At 41.7% G+C, this 19980-nt stretch overlaps 2 protein-coding genes across 3 annotated transcripts; one reads left to right on the plus strand and one right to left on the minus strand.

The window, feature by feature from the left end:
- Nucleotides 1-270: 270 nt before the first annotated feature.
- atp6v1ab (ATPase H+ transporting V1 subunit Ab) lies at nt 271-12084 on the minus strand. The gene is made up of 15 exons (XM_062520959.1): nt 11962-12084; nt 7978-8074; nt 7575-7703; nt 6282-6496; nt 5940-6077; nt 5017-5168; nt 4442-4604; nt 4232-4340; nt 3769-3891; nt 3398-3512; nt 3216-3279; nt 2778-2981; nt 2280-2374; nt 1734-1905; nt 271-1104 (listed from the first exon to the last, which is right to left on the minus strand). Exons 2-15 carry the CDS (start codon nt 8057-8059, stop codon nt 1012-1014), a joined length of 1854 nt encoding a protein of 617 aa, XP_062376943.1. The 5' UTR covers nt 8060-8074; nt 11962-12084; the 3' UTR covers nt 271-1011.
- A 2243-nt stretch (nt 12085-14327) lies between these two features.
- Nucleotides 14328-19896, plus strand: naa50 (N-alpha-acetyltransferase 50, NatE catalytic subunit). Of its 2 annotated transcripts, none has more exons than XM_062521158.1 (5): nt 14328-14504; nt 16613-16746; nt 16938-17057; nt 17614-17680; nt 18188-19896. In XM_062521158.1, exons 1-5 carry the CDS (start codon nt 14497-14499, stop codon nt 18363-18365), a joined length of 507 nt encoding a protein of 168 aa, XP_062377142.1. In that variant the 5' UTR covers nt 14328-14496; the 3' UTR covers nt 18366-19896. The 2 variants fall into 2 exon arrangements, with proteins under 2 accessions (XP_062377142.1, XP_062377141.1); XM_062521157.1 differs by having other exon boundaries at nt 14329-14504; nt 16610-16746.
- The last annotated feature ends 84 nt before the right edge of the window (nt 19897-19980 follow it).

Consider the following 19980-nt stretch of genomic DNA (forward strand, 5'->3'; position numbering starts at 1 on the left):
TGGTCTAATCTTAACAACAGATTGCTATTCCTTATGATTGCTTTCTTATCCAGGGATTTGATCATGTCTGGCAGGTTGTTGAGGGTGAGGTACCAGAGTGGCAGCATTCCAGGTGTGCATTGTAAGGAGAAAAAATTAGAAAGGTGTAACGTCATACACACATTCACACATGCAAGGCGTGTGTATGTGTGTGTGTGTGTGTGTGTGTGTGTGTGTATGTATGCATGCATGCACACAGATAATAGGGGGTAAAAAGTACAGAACATCCGATTCCTTTATTGTCCGCGTTTTATTCTTTGGGACCGAAACATCTGGTACATGAGCAGTGTTGAGAAGAGAAACAGTTTTCCACTCACAACAAATACACTGGACAAACACGTTCAGAACACAATCATAAGAAAAAAAAAAACGACATCAAAACAAAACAAAAAAACAAACAATGCAGGCTTCCACGTAAACAGCCCGCAATAAATATAGTCACTCTGCTTCGTAATTATGTTTATCAATTTTCTGTACAGAGAAGAGGAAGAGAGAAATAATTACACCAACTGAATTGTGAAAGCTACAACTAGGAGGAGAGAGGCTGTAGTAAACAAACATGACGGTGTTCAGGGGATGGAGAAGGGGGGCAGTGCTGGTGAAAAGACAGGGAGGCAACTTCACAATCTCACAAGACACATCAACACACACACACACACACCAACACACATTCACAAAAAAAAGAGAAGCAAACACGCTCACAGCCACGCGGGGGGAAGATCAGGTATTGGCCCATGCAGGGGAAAAAGAGACATATTTATTTGGTGAGGATCTCACACTCACACACACAAGATTGGGAACACATAAAGCGGTGGAATGTGTGACACTGCAACAGAAAGTCCACTGCAGAGAGAGAGAGAGAGATAGAGAGAGAGAGAGAAAGCAGACATGGAACAGGGAAATACAGGAGGAGGAGGGAGAGGTATTGCACTGCCCCAGAGGGGTCAGAGGTCGAAGGGGAGAGGTCAGAACTCAGTCCTCCAGGGTGCGGAAGGAGTTCTGCATGTCCTCGTGCAGCTGGGCATAGTCGGCCTTGATCTTGGCCTCTCCTTCCTTGACAGGGTCCTGCAGCAGAACAGAGGGAGAGCGAGAGGGTCAGCAGACAAACACAGCAATGCAACACAGCAGTCTGAGATGACACAGGCTGGCAGAAAAGGTGGGACATATCAAGAGTGGTCTTCATTCTAGGCTATAAAGAAAAATAAGCACTGTACAGAGAAACCATGCTCAATGGCGATATAATCTTTTCTGTTTAAATACTGCTGACAGGAATATAAAGGGAAATGACCCTGGCTTCCTTTGCTAAACTGCATCCCACACTGATGTCCAGCTTACTTCACTCAAACCCAGCAACTTTCCAAGAAAGTGTCTGAAAGTGACATCCAGATGGCTGATACAAAACAATATGGGCCACATTCTTTGAATTAAAGGAAGTGGCCCATTCTCCTGTTGCTATTGGTTGAGGAACAGCCGGCATAACACAACAACTTTTCCATGACTGGCAAACAGCCTCAACACGTGGGTACTCGGGAAATCCATATAAGGCTGTACTTCCACTCACCACCTCTCCACCTCCACCTAGTCACCACCACATGTAGAGCGATAATTAATTGTCTGAATTGGACAGGTTCCACTCAGAGGTGTGGAGCTGGGCTGTCTAACTACAGTACACACGGGAGAGGAGGGCCCTGTACCTTGAACTTCATGGAGCTGATCCTGTAGAGAATCTCGCCCATGTGCTCGCGGATCATGGACCAGGTGATCTTGTTGTCGCTCTGGGCGGTGGTCTCGACGGCGTGGCGCGCCATGTCGTAGAAAGCGATCGTGTTGGACAGGATGCCCACCGTCTTGTAGAAGGGGCAAAACCTGTGGAGGGCAACAAGACTTAGGGTTATAACAATAACAGCAACAACACAAACACACACACATATATATATATACTGTATATACAAAACTACTGACTGTAGATATGAGTCTGCCTAAAAAACAATATCCAAAACTCTTTTATCAGTGAGCTTATTTTTAAACTGCTTTTTTTTTTCACCAAAACATCTGAAAGCAGCGTTAACAAGATGAATGTATGTCTTCTGTACTAAAGAGAGTAGATGCTGAGAAAGTAATGCATTTGGTGTTGTTTGAGCGTGTTGTTTAAAAGGACTGGAATGTACAAAGTATATGTAAACCATAGGACAGCAAGTGTAATGTGTGTTTTTTATGCTTTTGTGAGTGGGATGTTCCACCTGTCGTAAGGGGTGTATCCATTCTGTTGCAGGAAGTCATCCTTGAGCAGCTTGGCTACCTCCAGGGTGATTTTATCAGTCTCAGCCAGTGAGGCCTATTATACAGGATGTATACATAGGAGAGATAGAGGGAGGGGAATGGAAAGAGAGAGAGAGAGAGAGAGAGAGAGAGAGAGAGAGAGAGAGAGAGCAAGCGAGAGAGAAAAGAGATAGAGAGAGAGATGGGGAGGGACAGAAAGTAGGTGAGGAGAGTTGAAAAGCAATGAAGGCAGAAACACTTTTCACAATGCCCATGAAACCAAGGGACACGGTGTGTGAATAACAATGCTGCATTATTCATCATGACAATTGTGTCCATCAAAGGACAACAGTAGTATACATCACCCTTGCCACCCTAGAACAACCAGCAGTCACTCCCTCCAAATGTACCCAAAACACACTTCGCTCTCCACCCACATTGACACACACACACAGACACACACACACACACACAGTTACCTTGCCGACGAGCTGCACAATCTCAGCCAGATCCTCCTCTTCCTGTAGGATCTCCTTGGCCTTGGTGCGGAGTGGCACAAACTCGGGGAAGTGTTTGTCGTAGTACTCGTCCAGAGCGCGTGTGTACTTGCTGTAACTGATCAGCCAGTTGACAGAGGGAAAGTGCTTCCTCTGAGCCAGCTTCTTATCCAAACCCCAAAACACCTGAAACACACACACACACACACATGATTTATAGGATCAGATAGCAAAACAAAGAAAAAATTCTACGCCCGAAGCAATCAGACATTTTCAAGTCTACAAGCATTTGGTATGATGTCAAATCATCAAATCTATTTTCAGCCCACACCTGAATTCCAGAGCCTGAGAACTGTGACTATACTTTATAAGACTTTAAAGAATCCCTTGACGATCAAGTTGTGTCATATTATGATTTACCTGCACAATACCCAGGGTGGCAGAAGTCACAGGATCGGAGAAGTCACCACCAGGAGGCGATACACTGAAAGAGGAAATTATAATGATTAAACTGCATCACTATCACTATGGAACAGCTGAGACAAGAGATATGGCTTAGAGAAGAGAAATGCTGCCCTCCAGTGTTGGAAAGCGGTACTTACGCCCCCACAATACTGACACTGCCCTCTCTCTCAGGGTTGCCCAAGCACTTCACACGGCCGGCACGCTCGTAGAAAGAGGCCAGACGAGCACCCAGGTAGGCAGGGTAACCGCTGTCTGTGGACAGAAACGCAAACAGTTTTAACCACATATTCCTCTGCAAAGGGACAGCATGAAACCTATTGCGTATCAATTTAATAAGTAGATAAGACAGCCAAAGCACTTTTAGTACAAGTTGTGCTAACAGGACACCTGAATGTTTTAGTTCCAAGTACAGAACTGAATGCTGAATGCTATCTAGGTCCTCCTTTAACACCATGGACATATTGTCTATTTATTCGACTTGTATTCTGCAAAATTGAGAGGCTCTTACCAGCGGGCATCTCAGCCAAACGCCCAGAGATCTCCCTAAGAGCCTCAGCCCAACGAGAGGTAGAGTCAGCCATCATACTGACGTTGTAGCCCATATCTCTGAAGTACTCAGACAGGGTGATTCCTACAGACAAGCACATGAGACACACACACAAATACGTGATGAGTTAGTGTTCATTTCTACTCATCATCACAAGGCATGAATCTAAACAGAACAACTATTCCTAGCTCACTAAAACTCTATTTGGGAGTTTTGGAAGATTTTCAAAATTTCACAACACAACAATATACAGCTCAATCATAAAACTATAGCTGTGATAAATGTTTGTTTGTTTTTTAACACTGGGTACCAAGATTCTTTGTGCTAGCAATTTATATTAGCAAAATATATTAGCAACTAAAAGAGAAGAATTTTTGTAGTCTTAGTAATTATCTATAATTGGTGATTTTGGATTGGCTGTTACCTGTGTAAATAGAGGCTTCACGAGCAGCCACAGGCATGTTGGAGGTGTTGGCCACCAGAGCTGTTCTCTTCATGATGCTTTCTACCTTTCCATCCACCTCCATGGTCAGCTGTTGGACAACAACACCGTCACTCAGACTGAAGGCCCAATCAAATTCTACACATACTGCTGTTGCCATAGTGATAGAAATGACATCACAAAGGGACGGACCTCAGGGAAATCTCGCAGTACTTCTGACATCTCGTTACCACGCTCTCCACAGCCTACGTAGATGATAACGTCACTGTTGGAATACTTGGACAAGGACTGAGAGATCACAGTCTTGCCACAACCGAAGGCTCCCGGGATGGCTGTGGTTCCTCCCTGGACACAGCTGCACACAGGCAAAAAAGCCACATGAAGCTCATAATATCAAGATGGCAGAATCTCAGAGAATATACTGTATATTTCATCTTGATAATATATTCATGTAGATTTGGGTTTTTCATCAGGGAATACACAGAGCTCTCTGCAACCTACAGATTTTCCATACAGAACTTCCATACAGTACTATATACAATATGTGTAAACTACAGTATGTAACTACCCATAACTTCTGCTTTATGACACAGCAGCTAGGCATAGCTACACTTAGAGGTACAGTATGCTCATTAAATTCAAACCAACAGTACTGGCAAAACATTAACTCCTGTCATAGACAGAAAGTCAAATGCCACGGACGGGGATGGTGTGTGTGTGTGTGTGTGTGTGTGTGTGTGTGTGTGTGTGTGTGTGTGTGGACTCACGGGAAGAGGGCATCCAGCACCCTCTGACCGGTGAGCAGCGGATGATTGGCGGGCAGCTTCTCAGTGACGGGGCGCACCTGTCGCACGGGCCACACCTGGATCATGGTGAACTTCTCCTTCACTCCCTCGAACTCCAGCTCCAGCACCACATCCTAGCCAATCACAACACAGAACCGGACGTGAGCAAGGTTCACAAAAGTACGCTCCTATTCAAGGGCAGTACTCTTCATCTCATAGAACAGAGTTGGTCTAGGGACAACTGTGGACTCAAAGTGCCCAGTGCAAAGCAACGGTATTCTAGGTAGTTAGCTTGTTCACTTAATACTAAAACTTCTTCCTTACTGTAACTTCAAACTGATCAATGTTTGACTGTCAGGTTAGTCTCAAGAAACCTGATGGGATTGTATCACACATCATAGCAATGTGGACAAGATATGCCACAACCATTCAATCATTTAACATTTGTACATTTAACTAAAATAACAACTGTGTTGAACTCATTCTATTTCAACAGCTCTGAATGATGTTCTAATGACAACTTCTCAGCCAGGCACATCAGCAGACATGTTAATACAGTGTCTGTGAATGGCAATATCAGCGATACAGTGTCTGTGAATGGCAATATCAGCGATTCATTTAGTAAGTTTTTGATTAGCTGCTGCTTATGGTACATACTGATATAATCATACATCCCTAATTTCAACATCAGCACACCGTCTGGGACCAGCTCATTTGAAATAGAACTGTATGCCAAAGAACACATCTCTGCTGTTCACATTTGCATCTGTATTCATATTTTCAGGCATTGAAGTGGCTCTGGGCATTGTCAATGAACCCCATATGCTATTCGCTCTAGTCTAGTGGTGCATGTCACTTTGTGAAGCTAACTTGTAGAGTTTTGGTAAAGGACCTCTAACTCTCACCGAGACATCGTAGTTTCCAGGGGGTGCCAAGTATGTAACTGTGCCTCTGTTTCGTGGTGGCAGCATGATCTTGTGCTTGATGAGGGAGTTTTCAAAGACATTGCCATATATATCTCCTCCTGTAACATGGCTTCCAACCTAGACAATTGTAGAGATCAAGGTTTAGAATTAGGTAAGAGGTTTACATTCACAAAAATACTGATGTACACCACATAAAACCACAACCAAACCATAATCAGAAACATGACATATGTGTATATTTGCCTTCAATACATACAATATATACAAGCATGCATATTACACTCATACAGTATATGCTTATAGTAATGTGTAGACACATACTCGTAGGTTTTTGGATGGGGTGAACTCCCACTTAACGTCTCGGGTCAAGGATCCGATGTTGATTCCCCTGGGGATGTAGATGCTCTGGGTCATGTCGTTGATGTCCCTCAGTGGTCGCTGGATACCATCAAAGATGGAGCCCATGCAGCCGGGCCCCAGCTCCACGGAGAGGGGCTTCCCGGTACGGAGGACAGGGTCTCCAACAGACACACCCGCTACACTGGGTTCAGGAAAACGTTGGGAACGAGCTGGCCCACACACACACAGTACACACTGCTGGCACACAGCACCTACTGGTGATCTGGGTTAGTTTATATCACACAGTGAAGCTATGCACATAATGAATGTAGACAAGCCTGGACACGCAGACAAGGAGATAGTTTATTGCATACAGGGCAATTCACAACGGCTTGGTGTGCACCTCATCAGCTCTATGCTTTTTGAGGCAAAAGTCTGGGGCGGAAAAGCAGAGCCAAGATAAAACTCCACTGGTCGGCTTCATTACTGTTCTCTTCGTAATGGACATAACAGAACTGAGCTGGTGGCAAAATGTGACCTCTGTAAATGAATAATTTGGCAAGTCTCAGCTTCAGCCCTATCAAGTCTGTCTGAAAACAAACTGCAAAGTGACTAAGGTCTCCAGCGACTCACAATCCTGGTAAAAAGGCGACGACAAAGACTAATGTAAATTGATAGATGTTATTCCCCTATGAAACGCTGTGAGATCTCTCCTTTCTCGGGCCAGTGCCAACCATTGTTTAGCTGTGTAGAAATGGAACATTACAATCACTTGCAGCTTGGACGCATCGTATTTTCATACTTGCCGTCGTTGCTTAATTAAAACAAGGAAAAAAAGCCAGCTGCACGACATCATGAATGTTTCCAGATGCATTATCGAGAAACAGCAGTATCATATTTTATATAACAAATCGAACATGCTTTTGAGCAGTTTTGATTTAATTTCGACAGAGGTATTTGGATTGATCTGCATTAAATAAATTCTGCCATATGTGACATTGTAGCCTAGTTTACAGCCTTACATTGGTATCTACTGCCTTTGTCTTTCAAAGACTCTACACAATGGAATAGCAAAGCGGTTTTGTAAAGTAAAGTAATGTTTACTTATATAGCGCATAGGAGTGCCTAGTGCCTGTGCCTAGTTTCAATTATGCTTTTATGTAGGTCTTTGGCATTCATTCTGAATGTTAACGCATTTCATTGCTTGGCACAGAGTTGTGGATCAAAAAGACGCTAAAACAGATGACATGAAAGCGCAGACTGACTTAAGGATACATGTTTCCTCGTACACCTGGATGGTGGCCATGTCACCCTCCAATCGGATGATCTCCCCCACTAGCTCGCTGTGGCCAACACGCACCAGCTCGTACATGGCTGCTCCCGCCATACTGGAGGCGGTCACCACTGACAAGTCACAAACAAACAAACAAACAAAGTCAGACAGACATACTTAAATAAATAGCAATCATATGGGTCTGTTCCACAAATTACATTGATACTACAGGATAACAAAGAAGGAAATATGTTTTAGATTATAGTACAGTGAGGCCAACGACGTAACTGACATTTATGTGAAATACCGTATAGAGCCATTTATTTTTTATGACATACAAGTTATGAAATCATTTAAAATGTTAATTCAAACAATGTTTTATTTGTACAGAAAGACTTGACTGACCAGGCCCGGAGACTCCGTGCACATATCCAAACTGGCTCTCCCGCTCCTCATCGCGAACCTTGGGTAGCTTCGAGAAGTCCATCCCGAAAGAGTCAGTCTGCAAGAGAGAAAGCTTGAATGTTTTCATGGTTCACTACACCAAGGAAACAGAGAGACCTATCTTTTTCCATGTTACATTACAAGAAACATTCAGGATTGTTATTATTTTTTAAGTTATGAAGCAATTTTCTTAATCCAACCAAAATCTGTGTGCTTTGTAACACAAGGGAAAAATGGCTTTCAAGATCAACTCAGTCAGTATCAATCGCCCTTAACCGATGTCATGTCATGTAGGCTAGTGTGTTATTGATAATGAACTACAGGCCAACAACATAGGCCAACGGTCAGTCAATCATTTATGATCAACTTGACTACCAAAAACAACGATTACCTATGGTCTTACAGTTTTGAAACAGTGAACAGCCTAAAGCAAATAATATTCAGCAGGTATGTCAAAAACTATTCAAAACAGCCAACTAGATCCCTTTTTTATGAGCACATGATAATAAACTTGAATGTGATGGGGCAATGAACTGAAACAGGACAAGGGAGCACGCATCACCCATTAGGTGCTAAATATTTGATTGATTTACATTTTCACGGTTCACTTCATAAAATCACTAGTGCTAGGAAAAGTATTGATCAAATTACATAGTAAGTACTGGACATCCAGTTCACTATACTTCTAAATCCCAGAGGGGCATCATGCTTACATGGGTTACAATCAGACAGACACTTTCAACATGCCCCAAACCCCTTCCTTTATTTCCACTATGCATCTGTCCCCTTGAGGCAGACACAGAACTTAGCTGATAAGTTTAGCTATCGCTAAAAACAGTACCGTTGGAGCTATACTGTGTACTACTGTAGTTACGGTTGAGCTGAAAAGGTAGAGACTCTAGGACACTGGAGGTGCATTCCTGCTCTGCACTTGAGCACTCATGTATACGGACTATGGAGCAAGCACCAGCAGCAGTGACAAACATCTGAAAATTGGCCGATTCATTCCACCCTGCCAACACACCATCCAGCATTATTGGCTTCCTGAGCGGTAACCATAGCGATATTCTTTGTTCTGCTGCAGTATAAGATGGGCATCAGGATAAAATGTCTCTCTCTCTCACACACACATCCGGGCATGTTGGCAAAAGGGGAACCCTACATCTCTCTCTCTCTCTCTCTCTCTCTCTTTCACACTCACACGGACACACACACACACACGGACACACACACACACACGGACACAGACACACAGGACATGCATGCGTGTACACACACACAGACACACAGATACACACACAACCATCTGGTCAGATCTAATCCTGCAGGTGCTCAGTCACTTTAAGACACATCTCTGGTTCCACGCAGGAAACAACACTCACCGCTCACAAACCATAACACACTACCTACATAATTAACATCATTCATCCCTCACTAGAGCACACTCATGAACAAGCATACAACCACATATAATTTCACCATTCCTTGATTACTTTAGATGGGCATACCCGATCCTTGTGCCCTATTTGTCCTTCCCTAGCCTAAAGCCTCACTAAGCTAATCTTAAACCCAACAGAGATGATCTAAAGGGGGAATTTGCTAACAGCTCCCCTACCTGTCTGGCCTCAAATAACAGTCTACCTCTTATAAATAATAATAAAAAATAAAATCTAACAAGCAACTGCAGCTCCTTCAATAACACATATCTTGCTAAGCTGCAAACCACAACATGACATTTTCAACATTACATTTTTTTTTAGATTTTCACTTTGCTTATCATATCTTTTTTTCATGAAATTACTGGCCACAAACAAATCCACTATTCAGCTAATGTAGTGAGTAAAGAAAACCGAAGAAGACTTCCTCCCTCTCTTTAGATAAGCTGCTGATCACAAGGCTCGGAGTCCAGATATGAATAAGGAATTCCAATCCAGCATAAACACTTGCAGATGTGCTAGGTCCTACTCACAAGAGATGAACACATGAGTCACATGGTCAAAGCACATGACTGAATCATAAAGTAAGGAGTTGTTTAAGGAAGTGAAAAAATAAACCTGTCTGGAGGGGAAATACTGAGATTGCCATAGGATAAAGGGAAGTGTGAAAAGTGAGTAAACTCCATGATACATTCAGCCATCAGTTCATACATCCAGCCGTTTTAGATAAGGCTGTACTTCATGACAAATACAGTAAGTCATTGTTTCTTAACTATACTATTAAAATGCAAATACATCAAGTAATTGTCTCTTAACTATTAAATGTGTCTTAAATCTGGAGAATCCCACTATTGCGGCATCAGCCACAAATCCATGTCAGTGTTTCAACAGAGGGAGATAATTAAACAGAAGTCAAACTTCCAGGTTTTCAAACAACCAACCCAGTCACATGACACAGGTCATCAGACATCTAAAATCCTTTCTACTACCCCAGCTACCCCAAACCCTCAAGGACACACGGGAACCCTAAATGCATTTACCCCCTCTGAAACACTCTGCAGACAGCCTTTTTCTTCCATTGTCAGCATTCATTCATAAACCTGTCTTTTTTCTGATGAAGGAATATAGCATTTACACTTCTGATGCCAGTGTCTCTGATGTATCCTCACCTTTTTTAGTACAGTGTCCTTTTATTCATTAAAAAAAATGAACTATTTTACCATAATGCAGAGGAATTACAACAGTCTAGGCGACCAAAATAAATACATTTGTTAATTAAAACAAAATGGGGCGCGATAAGACGTCGTCATTTTAAATATCATCCGAGGCTGAAAAAGGTTCAACATTCCTCGTTAATGTGTGGATCTGAGGAGCTCGTGACAGGTGCACTGCACACGGTTAACATCGCCGTGTTAATTGCAATGCTGGGAGGTAGAGCGCATACTAGACCGCAACGAGCACACGACAGACCTGTCACATGCCTCGTCTTCGTAAAATATATAATTAATTAATTAAATAAATAAACAATCGCATCACATTACAAATTAAATCGATATCAGCGAGTCAACACAGAAACACTAGGCAATAATCAGATAAACCTCCACTGTGACCATACAACCGAGATATTTTCGAGTCACGATTCTTTGAAGACGTGGAGTCAGCTGCAGCAAAGGCCTGACTGAAGTCACATGATCACAGTCTAAACATCCGTTTGCTCAGCTTTTACCTTTGATGGGCTACCTGTCCCGTTCATTTCGAATAATATCACTCTGTAATTTAACACTACCGACCGTACATTATGTGCAGAATCTGACAGTGACTGTCAATGTAATGGCCCCTCTCTTTTAACATTACGCATAGAGAGCACCAGCTATCTGACGTTAAATGTCAGTGGATGGCTAAGGCAGTGAAGCATCATTGGGGACAAATGTCTAGATTTAGTGATGCTAGTCAGCGAATGTATCCGATTAGTACAACATACTGTTTGAAGATTTCATGTTATTTTAAACATGCAGTACTGAGAACTGGGTTACATTTAATCAATTATATCTGATAATATTTGAATAGCGGTCATCGCAACAATGATGGTTCATCTAACCAACATTAACGTTAACAAACGCTAACGTTAGCTAACATCAACCCTTCATGGTTTGAAGCAATGTCGACATTTCAGTATTGAGCTTGTTAGTTTGCAGCAACCTCCTTTAGCGTTCTATCAAATACTATAGCTAAATTTCTTACATTGGAATTAAACAGTTGATATATAAAACTGTATTTATCATCACACTAGGTAGCCTACAGGTTAGCTACCGAGCTAGTCGAGGTCATCTGAAAGCGTCAGCAATGAATGAAAAACCGAGGAATTGTCCACCTAGTTAGTTGCAAAGCGTAACGTTACAACGTTTGTCAGCCCCCTTAATTCTCAACACAACTGAAGGCAAACATTAATAATTACATACAAGCAAGACAAATACATGACAAATAAGCTGTAAAATGGCAAAGACGATACCTTTGAGTATGAGAAAGATCAAGTGTACTGTTCCTCTCCCTCGAAAAATATGAGCAGCTTGCGATGCGAGAACAGTCAGGTGACTTGCTGCTTTGCTGCGCGCACTGGCTGCGCAAACATCACAGGAAACGGAGCCATTTTGGCTCTACACATTACAGTATTTTTACCTTTCTTTTAGGTCTATGATTTTTACAGTAGGCTACAGCAGTAGGCCTGACAGCTCAGGAACAGACAGATATGTAAAGTAAGTAAATAGAAATACTTGAGTACAGTACTTAAGTATGAATGGGGAGTATCTTTACTTGAGTTTATGTTTCTTCATACTTTTACCTTTTCTTCATTTTCATTTTTCAAGGCTACATTTTCATTGCCATTGGGCTATAAGAAGTATGCTAAAATAATGTTTGCAACCCCTGATTTTCTGATCTGATGTCACCACAGGGCACAGCAATGAATGAAGACATAAGCTGAAATGAGACACAATAGTGACAAATATAGCTAATACACAGCACATCAAGGCCTATAGGCTGTTGTAAAGAGCTCTGCTCACTGCTTGCTCTTCATCAATAGCATAATTGGTTTAGGTTTTCAAAATGTGTTTATGAGTGTGATGTTGCTATAGCCTACTCTAAACATGTTGAGTAAGTTGTTATAGGCCTGAAGCAGCCGTGAAAAATGAATGGCAGCCATAATGGCAGGGATTGTCACTCCACCTGGCCTGATAGATTTTACCTTAAGATCCTTCATTATTATCTGCTCTGCTCCGCTTTAACCCTCTCTGTTTTCACTAGTACTTTGTACTACTTTCAGTATTTAAGTATGTTTTAGAATGGGCCCCTTGCCATACTGAAGTGCTGTAAATAATAGATATTTTAAGAGTTTAAGTCTTTTTCGGATCAAATATCTGCACTTCTACCCAAGCGTGAGTTTCAGATACTTTAGCTCTGGGAAAAGAGTACGCTGAAATGAGATAATATGGTACATTGTTTGACATGTTTGTTTCCACTAATCAAATTGAATTGTCACTGTGTGATATGACCTTGCTGCCATCTGTAGGTGCCTGTATGATTTCACCAGGACTTGAATGCTGTTGTTTGTTGATGGGTAACGGTTTTTGTAAGCACAAAGAGTAATCACATAATCTGATTAATTTCAAGAATAAATCTGGGCAAACAAGATAGCCTACATACAGAGACAGTACCTGAGGTCTATGGACTCTAAGCTCAGATAAGTGTAATGAGACACTTTCACAGAGTTGGATGTAGTAAAATAGTTCAAGGTAATAATATCCAGTGTTGGATAGTCAGCCATCTTTACAGTAAAGTGTGATAATTTCATGAATGAAATAATAGGGTATTTTAATAAACCCAAAGATGTAGGCTACATGCAAGACCTGGATGTTCAAAATGAAACATGATGAATCAAATATAGATCTCTCTCCTCATTCACCAGTGCATATATGGAACTCCTCACCCCCCAGACCTCCTCACGCACTGTCTGGTCAACAAACAATAACACCCTCCAAACCCCCAGAACCAAGCTCCACAGCATGGGTGATAGGCTTTCTCCGCTGCTGCTCCCAGGCTATATGGTGCTGCTCCCAGGCTATTATTATTATTATCTAAGCTTTAAATCTAGCTCATCACCAATCAAGATTCTAAGGGTTTATTACAAATCCAATAATTGAAGATCAAAATAGATCAGTGGATACTTCGAAAGTGTTCCTATTCATAGTTCAAAAAAGATAATGTAAGAAATGCATGGCCTCTTGATAAATTAAACTGAAACAATAGCAGAATAAACACAAACACAAAAAAATCTGTAACAGATTGACATAACATTAAGTGCAAACTGGCCACAATTATATATATCGCTGTTTTATGGCAACTCTTTTATGTAAGAAGTTGCTAGAATTGTTCACTTATATTATAAGGTGGCATGAGCTACACTATTCTGCAACTCTGAAATGTTACAGTAGAGGCACTGTGTAGCTTCGTCAGGCTGGGATACCTCTTAGTCACGTGACTGTCGTTTGTATCTTCGTTTGTATTTTATTTTTTACTAGAATTTATATCATTTTAATTGGGATATGGGATACGAGCTTTATTTTTATGCTTATGTTTCATATTCAACATGTCTGTAATGGGTTTTTCGTATTTAAAGCAGTTTCGAATCATGATGTGAAAGGTCAAAGTTCATCTACTTGTCTCTTCGCAGATGTGTAATTATTATTTTTTTCAGGTTCATCAAAGAACGGCCACTACCATGCATTGTGTATTCAGGAATATTATTTGATTTTACATGAAATTTTGAGGAGAAAAAAAAACATTCTACCAGGAGCAAAGTGTGAGGGGTCAGAGTTGACAGCAGCGTCGGCTGTGGAGGGAGATCGGTTAGCCAGCCTGCTAGCAACATACATGTGGAGGGTACCTCTGGAGGCAATCATTATTCGAACTGAACCCAAATCACCCTTTCTTACCATAATATACACTCAACGCATATTGCACATTGAACAAGGACTAACTTCTTTTCGCTATGAAAGGGTGAGTAGCTACATCTAAACACGTCTATTCACCACGAGTAAAGTTTTTTCCTTTCTCTTTTTTTCCAACGGGGGGCGGGGGAGGTGGTAGAATGCTAAGCTAACCTAAGCTCTCCGCTCAATTGGGCTAACGATAGCTAATGGTAGCAAAGAATCTGCCAACGACAGCACACACTTAGCCTAGCTAGCTAATATTTCTCACAGCGATTGGTTTTAATTCGTTGTGAACTCGGCACTGCGCTCTGTGATTGTTAATTACACCGTTGTTTGTATTTACACTGCCTTGATGAGCCTGACATTACAGTAGTACGCTACCGGTGTGTGCTATCTTCGTGTGGCGAATCCTAATTCGAGATTCGTTGAGTCAGACACCCAGGCTTACTAGCTAGCAAACCACGCTTTTATCATTTCAACACCTTAAGGACTTCATTGATTTACAATGTCAGTGACTTTCATTGTAATGTTCGGTTAGCTAACACTTTTGTGAGTATGGAATGCCACTCTCGGTCATGTTGACGCTATTTGAGAGGCGAATCGGTATTGATTTATGTAAGCTTACTTGCTACCCTAGCTAGCTAGCTTGCTAAATTGTCCCCTTGGAGTTTTGAAGTAAATGTTCAAGTTAGCTAGCTAGCCAACTAGCCAGCCTTGGTTGTAGCTGTCTTAAGCTACGAGTTCACAGAAGTTAGTACTTTTAACTAGTATCCCCCAAAACATATGTATGTTGTACTGAACACTACGTTGCTGGATGGTAGGACAACTAGGGTGAATTAATTTGAAACATGACATTTTCGCACATGTAACCCTGTTATGTTGTAACAACGACTAACAACGTTACCTATAGTGTGCTAGCAAGCCCAGTAGGCTTCTACCTCTCAGTCAGCTATTCAGTCCAGCTATTAATAACAGTTATAGTAACAGTCTGCTGTCAGTTTGGTTGTGGTGGCACTCTGAATAGCACAGTTACCAAAGCTCTGTGTTTGCTTATGATTCTGCCGGCCTAAGTTTACATGTTGAAATCGTTTCATCTACTAGGAGGCATTGCAGGAAATCAGGAAAGTCATGTTGGTAACCTGCCAGTGTGCCAAGTGATGCCAATCCAAAAAAAGTGTTCAAAATCAGTTTGAATGGTACTATGCCTTTTGGATGATGTAACACAGTGTGTTATGAATTGGTTAACAAATGATAACTTAATTTCATTCAAACCAATTGAAATGTTGGAATGGTACTATGCCTTTTGGATGATGTAACACAGTGTGTTATGAATTGGTTAACAAATTATAACTTAATTTCATTCAAACCAATTGAAATTCTTAGGTGTTCTGTTAGTCAACCCCCATGATAGCATTGTTATGTTATTTTACTCAATGCAGCCATTATTTCATTTTACAACGCCTACCGTAATGGTCTAGTTTTTTGTAATACCAGCAGTATATTGGCTAATGTGTGTCACTAAAAACAACTGCAGAATGAAGTCCAAACTTGTCATTGAGGTCAGACAAGCAAACCACAAGCAAGGCACTGTTGGTGTCCAAGAGGTTTAATGTGGATTTGTGGACCAGATGTCTTAAATCAAACCAGCAAAGGTTGCCAGGTCTCTCCCGTCACCACATCCTATCTGGTGGCTGCACAAGTGGTGCCAGGCACACGTGACAAGCAGCTGTTGTGTCGGAGTGAAGGTTTAGCATGTAGCTACCCCTATAAATACCTCTCGCGTTCCTCAGACAGGGTCAAGTAGTGGCAATAAGACAGATGCTGATGGGGGTCAGTAACAAGTTAGCACTGGAGCAGGTCTGGACTAGGATTAACCCAGTGGTTTGTCATAGCATGTTGCACTTTTGTTAAAATCAATTGTGACTTTGATTCTCTCAGTTTGTTTGAGGCTTTGTGTGAGGGAATGTTCCGGGAGCCAACACTATGACCCAACATGAGTAGTTTCACTGTCATCTGTTTGGCCTCTGGAAGGGAGGCTAATTTCCCTAGGCCAACTGTTAGGGTTGACAAGGTGGAAGAGATGGTCTTCTTATGTTCAAGTAGTGTATGTGTAATGCTTGACCAGCAAGTCTTCTTGATGTACATCCATTGACCGTTATGATTTTGTTCCAGTAGCCGGATCGAGCTGGGGGATGTTACACCCCACAACATTAAACAATTGAAGCGACTGAATCAAGTCATCTTCCCCGTCAGCTACAACGACAAGTTCTACAAGGATGTGCTGGAGGTTGGAGAGCTCGCTAAGCTAGGTAAATATCTGGCGGGGTTGTAACTAAAATGGCATTGGAACAACAACTATTTAGTGGAATTGAAAAATTGGCATATATATCTGACATTTCTTTACCATATGAGTTTTTGAATGGCTCTGTTTGTAGATATATGAAGGTTGCTTTTGGATGCAGTATTGCTCTGATATAACATTGTGCCACCTTTCTTCTAGCTTACTTCAATGATATTGCAGTTGGTGCTGTATGCTGCAGAGTAGACCACTCTCAGAATCAGAAGAGATTGTACATCATGACACTGGGCTGTCTAGCACCCTACCGAAGACTTGGAATAGGTAATATTGTGTGTACATGAGGCTAGCTAGATGTCTGTTTGTTTAATTTTGGACAAAGATGCAGTCCATGATTACAGGTTTGGGTTTCACAAAAGATTGTTAATGTTCAAGCTCAACATCCAATCAAATTATACCTCTTCATTCCATACTCATGGAGCACCATGTTGGTTGGTGAGGGCTGTTTATGGCTTTATCCAAGCCATTGTGTCTGTTAAGTGAACACAGAAGGGACAGTTAGAGGACTTAACACCATGTTTGGAATTACAATAACCAACTACACTATTAACACTTGTCATTTTGATGATGTGATATGAACTTGGAAAGTACCCTGACAGACTATTTTATGATGCATCATGACTGCTTGCAGGGTTGTTCCCCAGTCCCATTTATGTCAAGGCTCTGAGAATATGTAGTTGCTTCAGCAGTGGAATATATTTTATACAGTTATGGTAATACATACATTTTATGCAGTTATGGTAATGACCACACTCATACCCTTTGTATACCATAGATACACATCTTTTGAATATGAGTCAAGTTTTGTTCTCATTTACAGGGACAAAGATGCTGAACCACGTGTTGAATATCTGTGAGAAGGATGGCACTTTTGATAATATCTACCTGTGAGTATCTATCATGGGCTTTTCACTGATAAGGGCTGTAAATTCAGGTGATGATAATTGGGTGGGTCTGTCAATCAAAACATTATCCATCTACTGATTCTACTGATCATTTCATGAACTCTTTTCCCATTCCACCACCTGGCCTTGGAAAAGTGTTTGTTGGATTACATTTTATATTCACCAACTCTAGTGTCTCTATCAACTAATATGTCATTGGGATTGGCTGGGTGTGGCTTACGTTAGTCAGTGTTAGTCAGTATAACTACAGTGTAACTAGTGTGTAACCTCACTATATACACTTGTAATCTTGCAATATGTGTGGATTGTGTAACTGGGTGTGTATCATTGTTCACAATCAGTGATGTTTACTACAGTGTAACCACACTTGTACAAATTATGACTTTAATAACTATGCACTTGTAATACCTGTGGGTTGGGAGCTTGGTTCCTCCTTGTGACAGTAGGCTCAAGAGATGGCTCATAATGATTTGCTTCCTGTCCTTGCAGTCATGTGCAGATTAGCAACGAGTCGGCTATTGACTTCTACCAGAAGTTTGGCTTCGAGATCATTGAGACAAAAAAGAACTACTACAAGAGGATAGAGCCTGCAGACGCCCATGTGCTCCAGAAGAGCCTGCGCAGCCCGTGTGCGCCCCCTGCGGGAGAGCTGCAGAAGGCAGACTAGAGGCTGAGCCATCGAAGAAACATGGTCTTGCCCCATCTCCCCCAAAAGGAACTGTGACAAAAGCCCCAGGGTCGACACATTCACCACTTAATTGGAAAACAAAAGTTGTTTTAATTTTTCATGAAACAAAATCAAGTCCCTGTATTTTGCCATTTCTTTTTTTTCTCTTCTATTCTTCAGTTAGGTATTTGAAAACAAAACAATTGTTTTAAGAGTTCAAATTGCTCCAAGAGGCTGCTGATTTTTCTGACCGTTAAGACATGGTGAAGGTTTCTGTGTTTTGCAAAGCGTGCTGTCTGTGTGTTCTTTTAAAATCGTTGACTTGAGGTAAGGGGACGATTTTGTTTTGCTGTTGTGGACATAAACAGTCGAACTAAAGAGGGAACATCTATAGAAAGTAGGATTGCTGTCGAAGAAGGATGTCCCCCTTCCCCCCCAGATGGTAACCTTGGAGTGATGCTTTTGCGGCATCATGGTGATGCACAGAATTCTCAGAACTCCATCCCCTCGCCACCTGAGCCCATGGACAATTGGGAAGGGAATCCTGCTGGTGGTTGAGACTTGTTGCTTCTTTTGTCCCTGGCAGTGCGAGAGCGTTGCACAAGACGCAGTGTCTCCATTGTGACATGAACCTCTCTGTCGCTGTGAGATCAGTGCTGGAGAGTGGAGAGGGGCACAGGGGCCCCCTCTGGAAAAAAAGCGGGAGATTGGTTGGAACGATTTCAAGGTGGGGGGAGACTGGAGGAGACTCCACTCTCTTTCTGAATGTTTTGGTTTCTCTACCCATTATTTAATTTCCCTTGGAGTTTTATTTTTATTTTTTTTTGTTACATTGCGGCTGAATGGCTCAAGGCTTCTCTGGAGGTTTGATTGAAAATCAATGCTGCAGGTGAGATACAAATACTTAAAACGCATGCAGTGTGCAGTTAGAGGGGCAACACAGTGTTGTGAAAGAGCAAAACTCCCCACCCTCACCCCAAGATGTAAACATCTTGAATTTCCAATGGAAAATATGTTCGCCTTGGTTGGCAGGAGTAACAGTGTTTTTTTTTTCCTCTCTTCTTTTTGGTTAAGGCTTACTGTAGTGCAACTGCCCCTCAACAGAAGCCGCGAGAGTGGCTTGTGGATTGTGACCTACTGTGTGCTCTCTTCCAAGCTCTGTATGTGTGTGAGTGTGTTAAGCATGAATTTGATTCTTTGAGGGGTTTTCTTTCTTGGCGCACTGGCAGCTAAAATCTCTCCCACAGTGTACCTGTACAATTTCAGTGATGTTCACTGATTACAATGGCCACCTTATATACGTTGTGGGACTGTTGCAGGTCAATCCAACAGGTTTCTTATGAAGAATGTGGGACAGACCCTCAAGCCCTCAGAGAAGCCTTGACCCTTTGCATGCATGGAGAGGATTGTCCTTTCCAACGTAGTTACGAGCATGTTTTTTTTCCCTTTCTTTGAAGAATTTTATCTTTTCTGGAGCTCTATATTGTAAGACTTTTAAACCTCTAAATAAAGGAAATACTATTTGCAGTAAGCATTTTGTCCTCATGTGTAGCTTTGTCACATACGTATACTAGTCTATACAAACACAAAATAACTTGAATTACTGTGCACGTTA

The sequence above is a fragment of the Sardina pilchardus genome, chromosome 19 (assembly GCF_963854185.1).
Source record: "Sardina pilchardus chromosome 19, fSarPil1.1, whole genome shotgun sequence".
Taxonomy (NCBI): Eukaryota; Metazoa; Chordata; class Actinopteri; order Clupeiformes; family Clupeidae; genus Sardina; species Sardina pilchardus.

Excerpts from the sequence above, each read along its gene's own strand:
- atp6v1ab (XM_062520959.1), bottom strand. The coding sequence starts at position 8,059 with ATGGACTTCTCGAAGCTACCCAAGGTTCGCGATGAGGAGCGGGAGAGC. Across the intron at positions 5,169-5,939 it reads CTGGAAACTACGATGTCTCG|GATGTGGTGCTGGAGCTGGA; the intron begins GTGAGAGTTAGA and ends GTGATTGGCTAG. Across the intron at positions 4,341-4,441 it reads TACTGCGAGATTTCCCTGAG|CTGACCATGGAGGTGGATGG; the intron begins GTCCGTCCCTTT and ends GTTGTCCAACAG.
- naa50 (XM_062521157.1), top strand. Across the intron at positions 16,747-16,937 it reads TGGAGAGCTCGCTAAGCTAG|CTTACTTCAATGATATTGCA; the intron begins GTAAATATCTGG and ends CCTTTCTTCTAG. Across the intron at positions 17,681-18,187 it reads ACTTTTGATAATATCTACCT|TCATGTGCAGATTAGCAACG; the intron begins GTGAGTATCTAT and ends CTGTCCTTGCAG.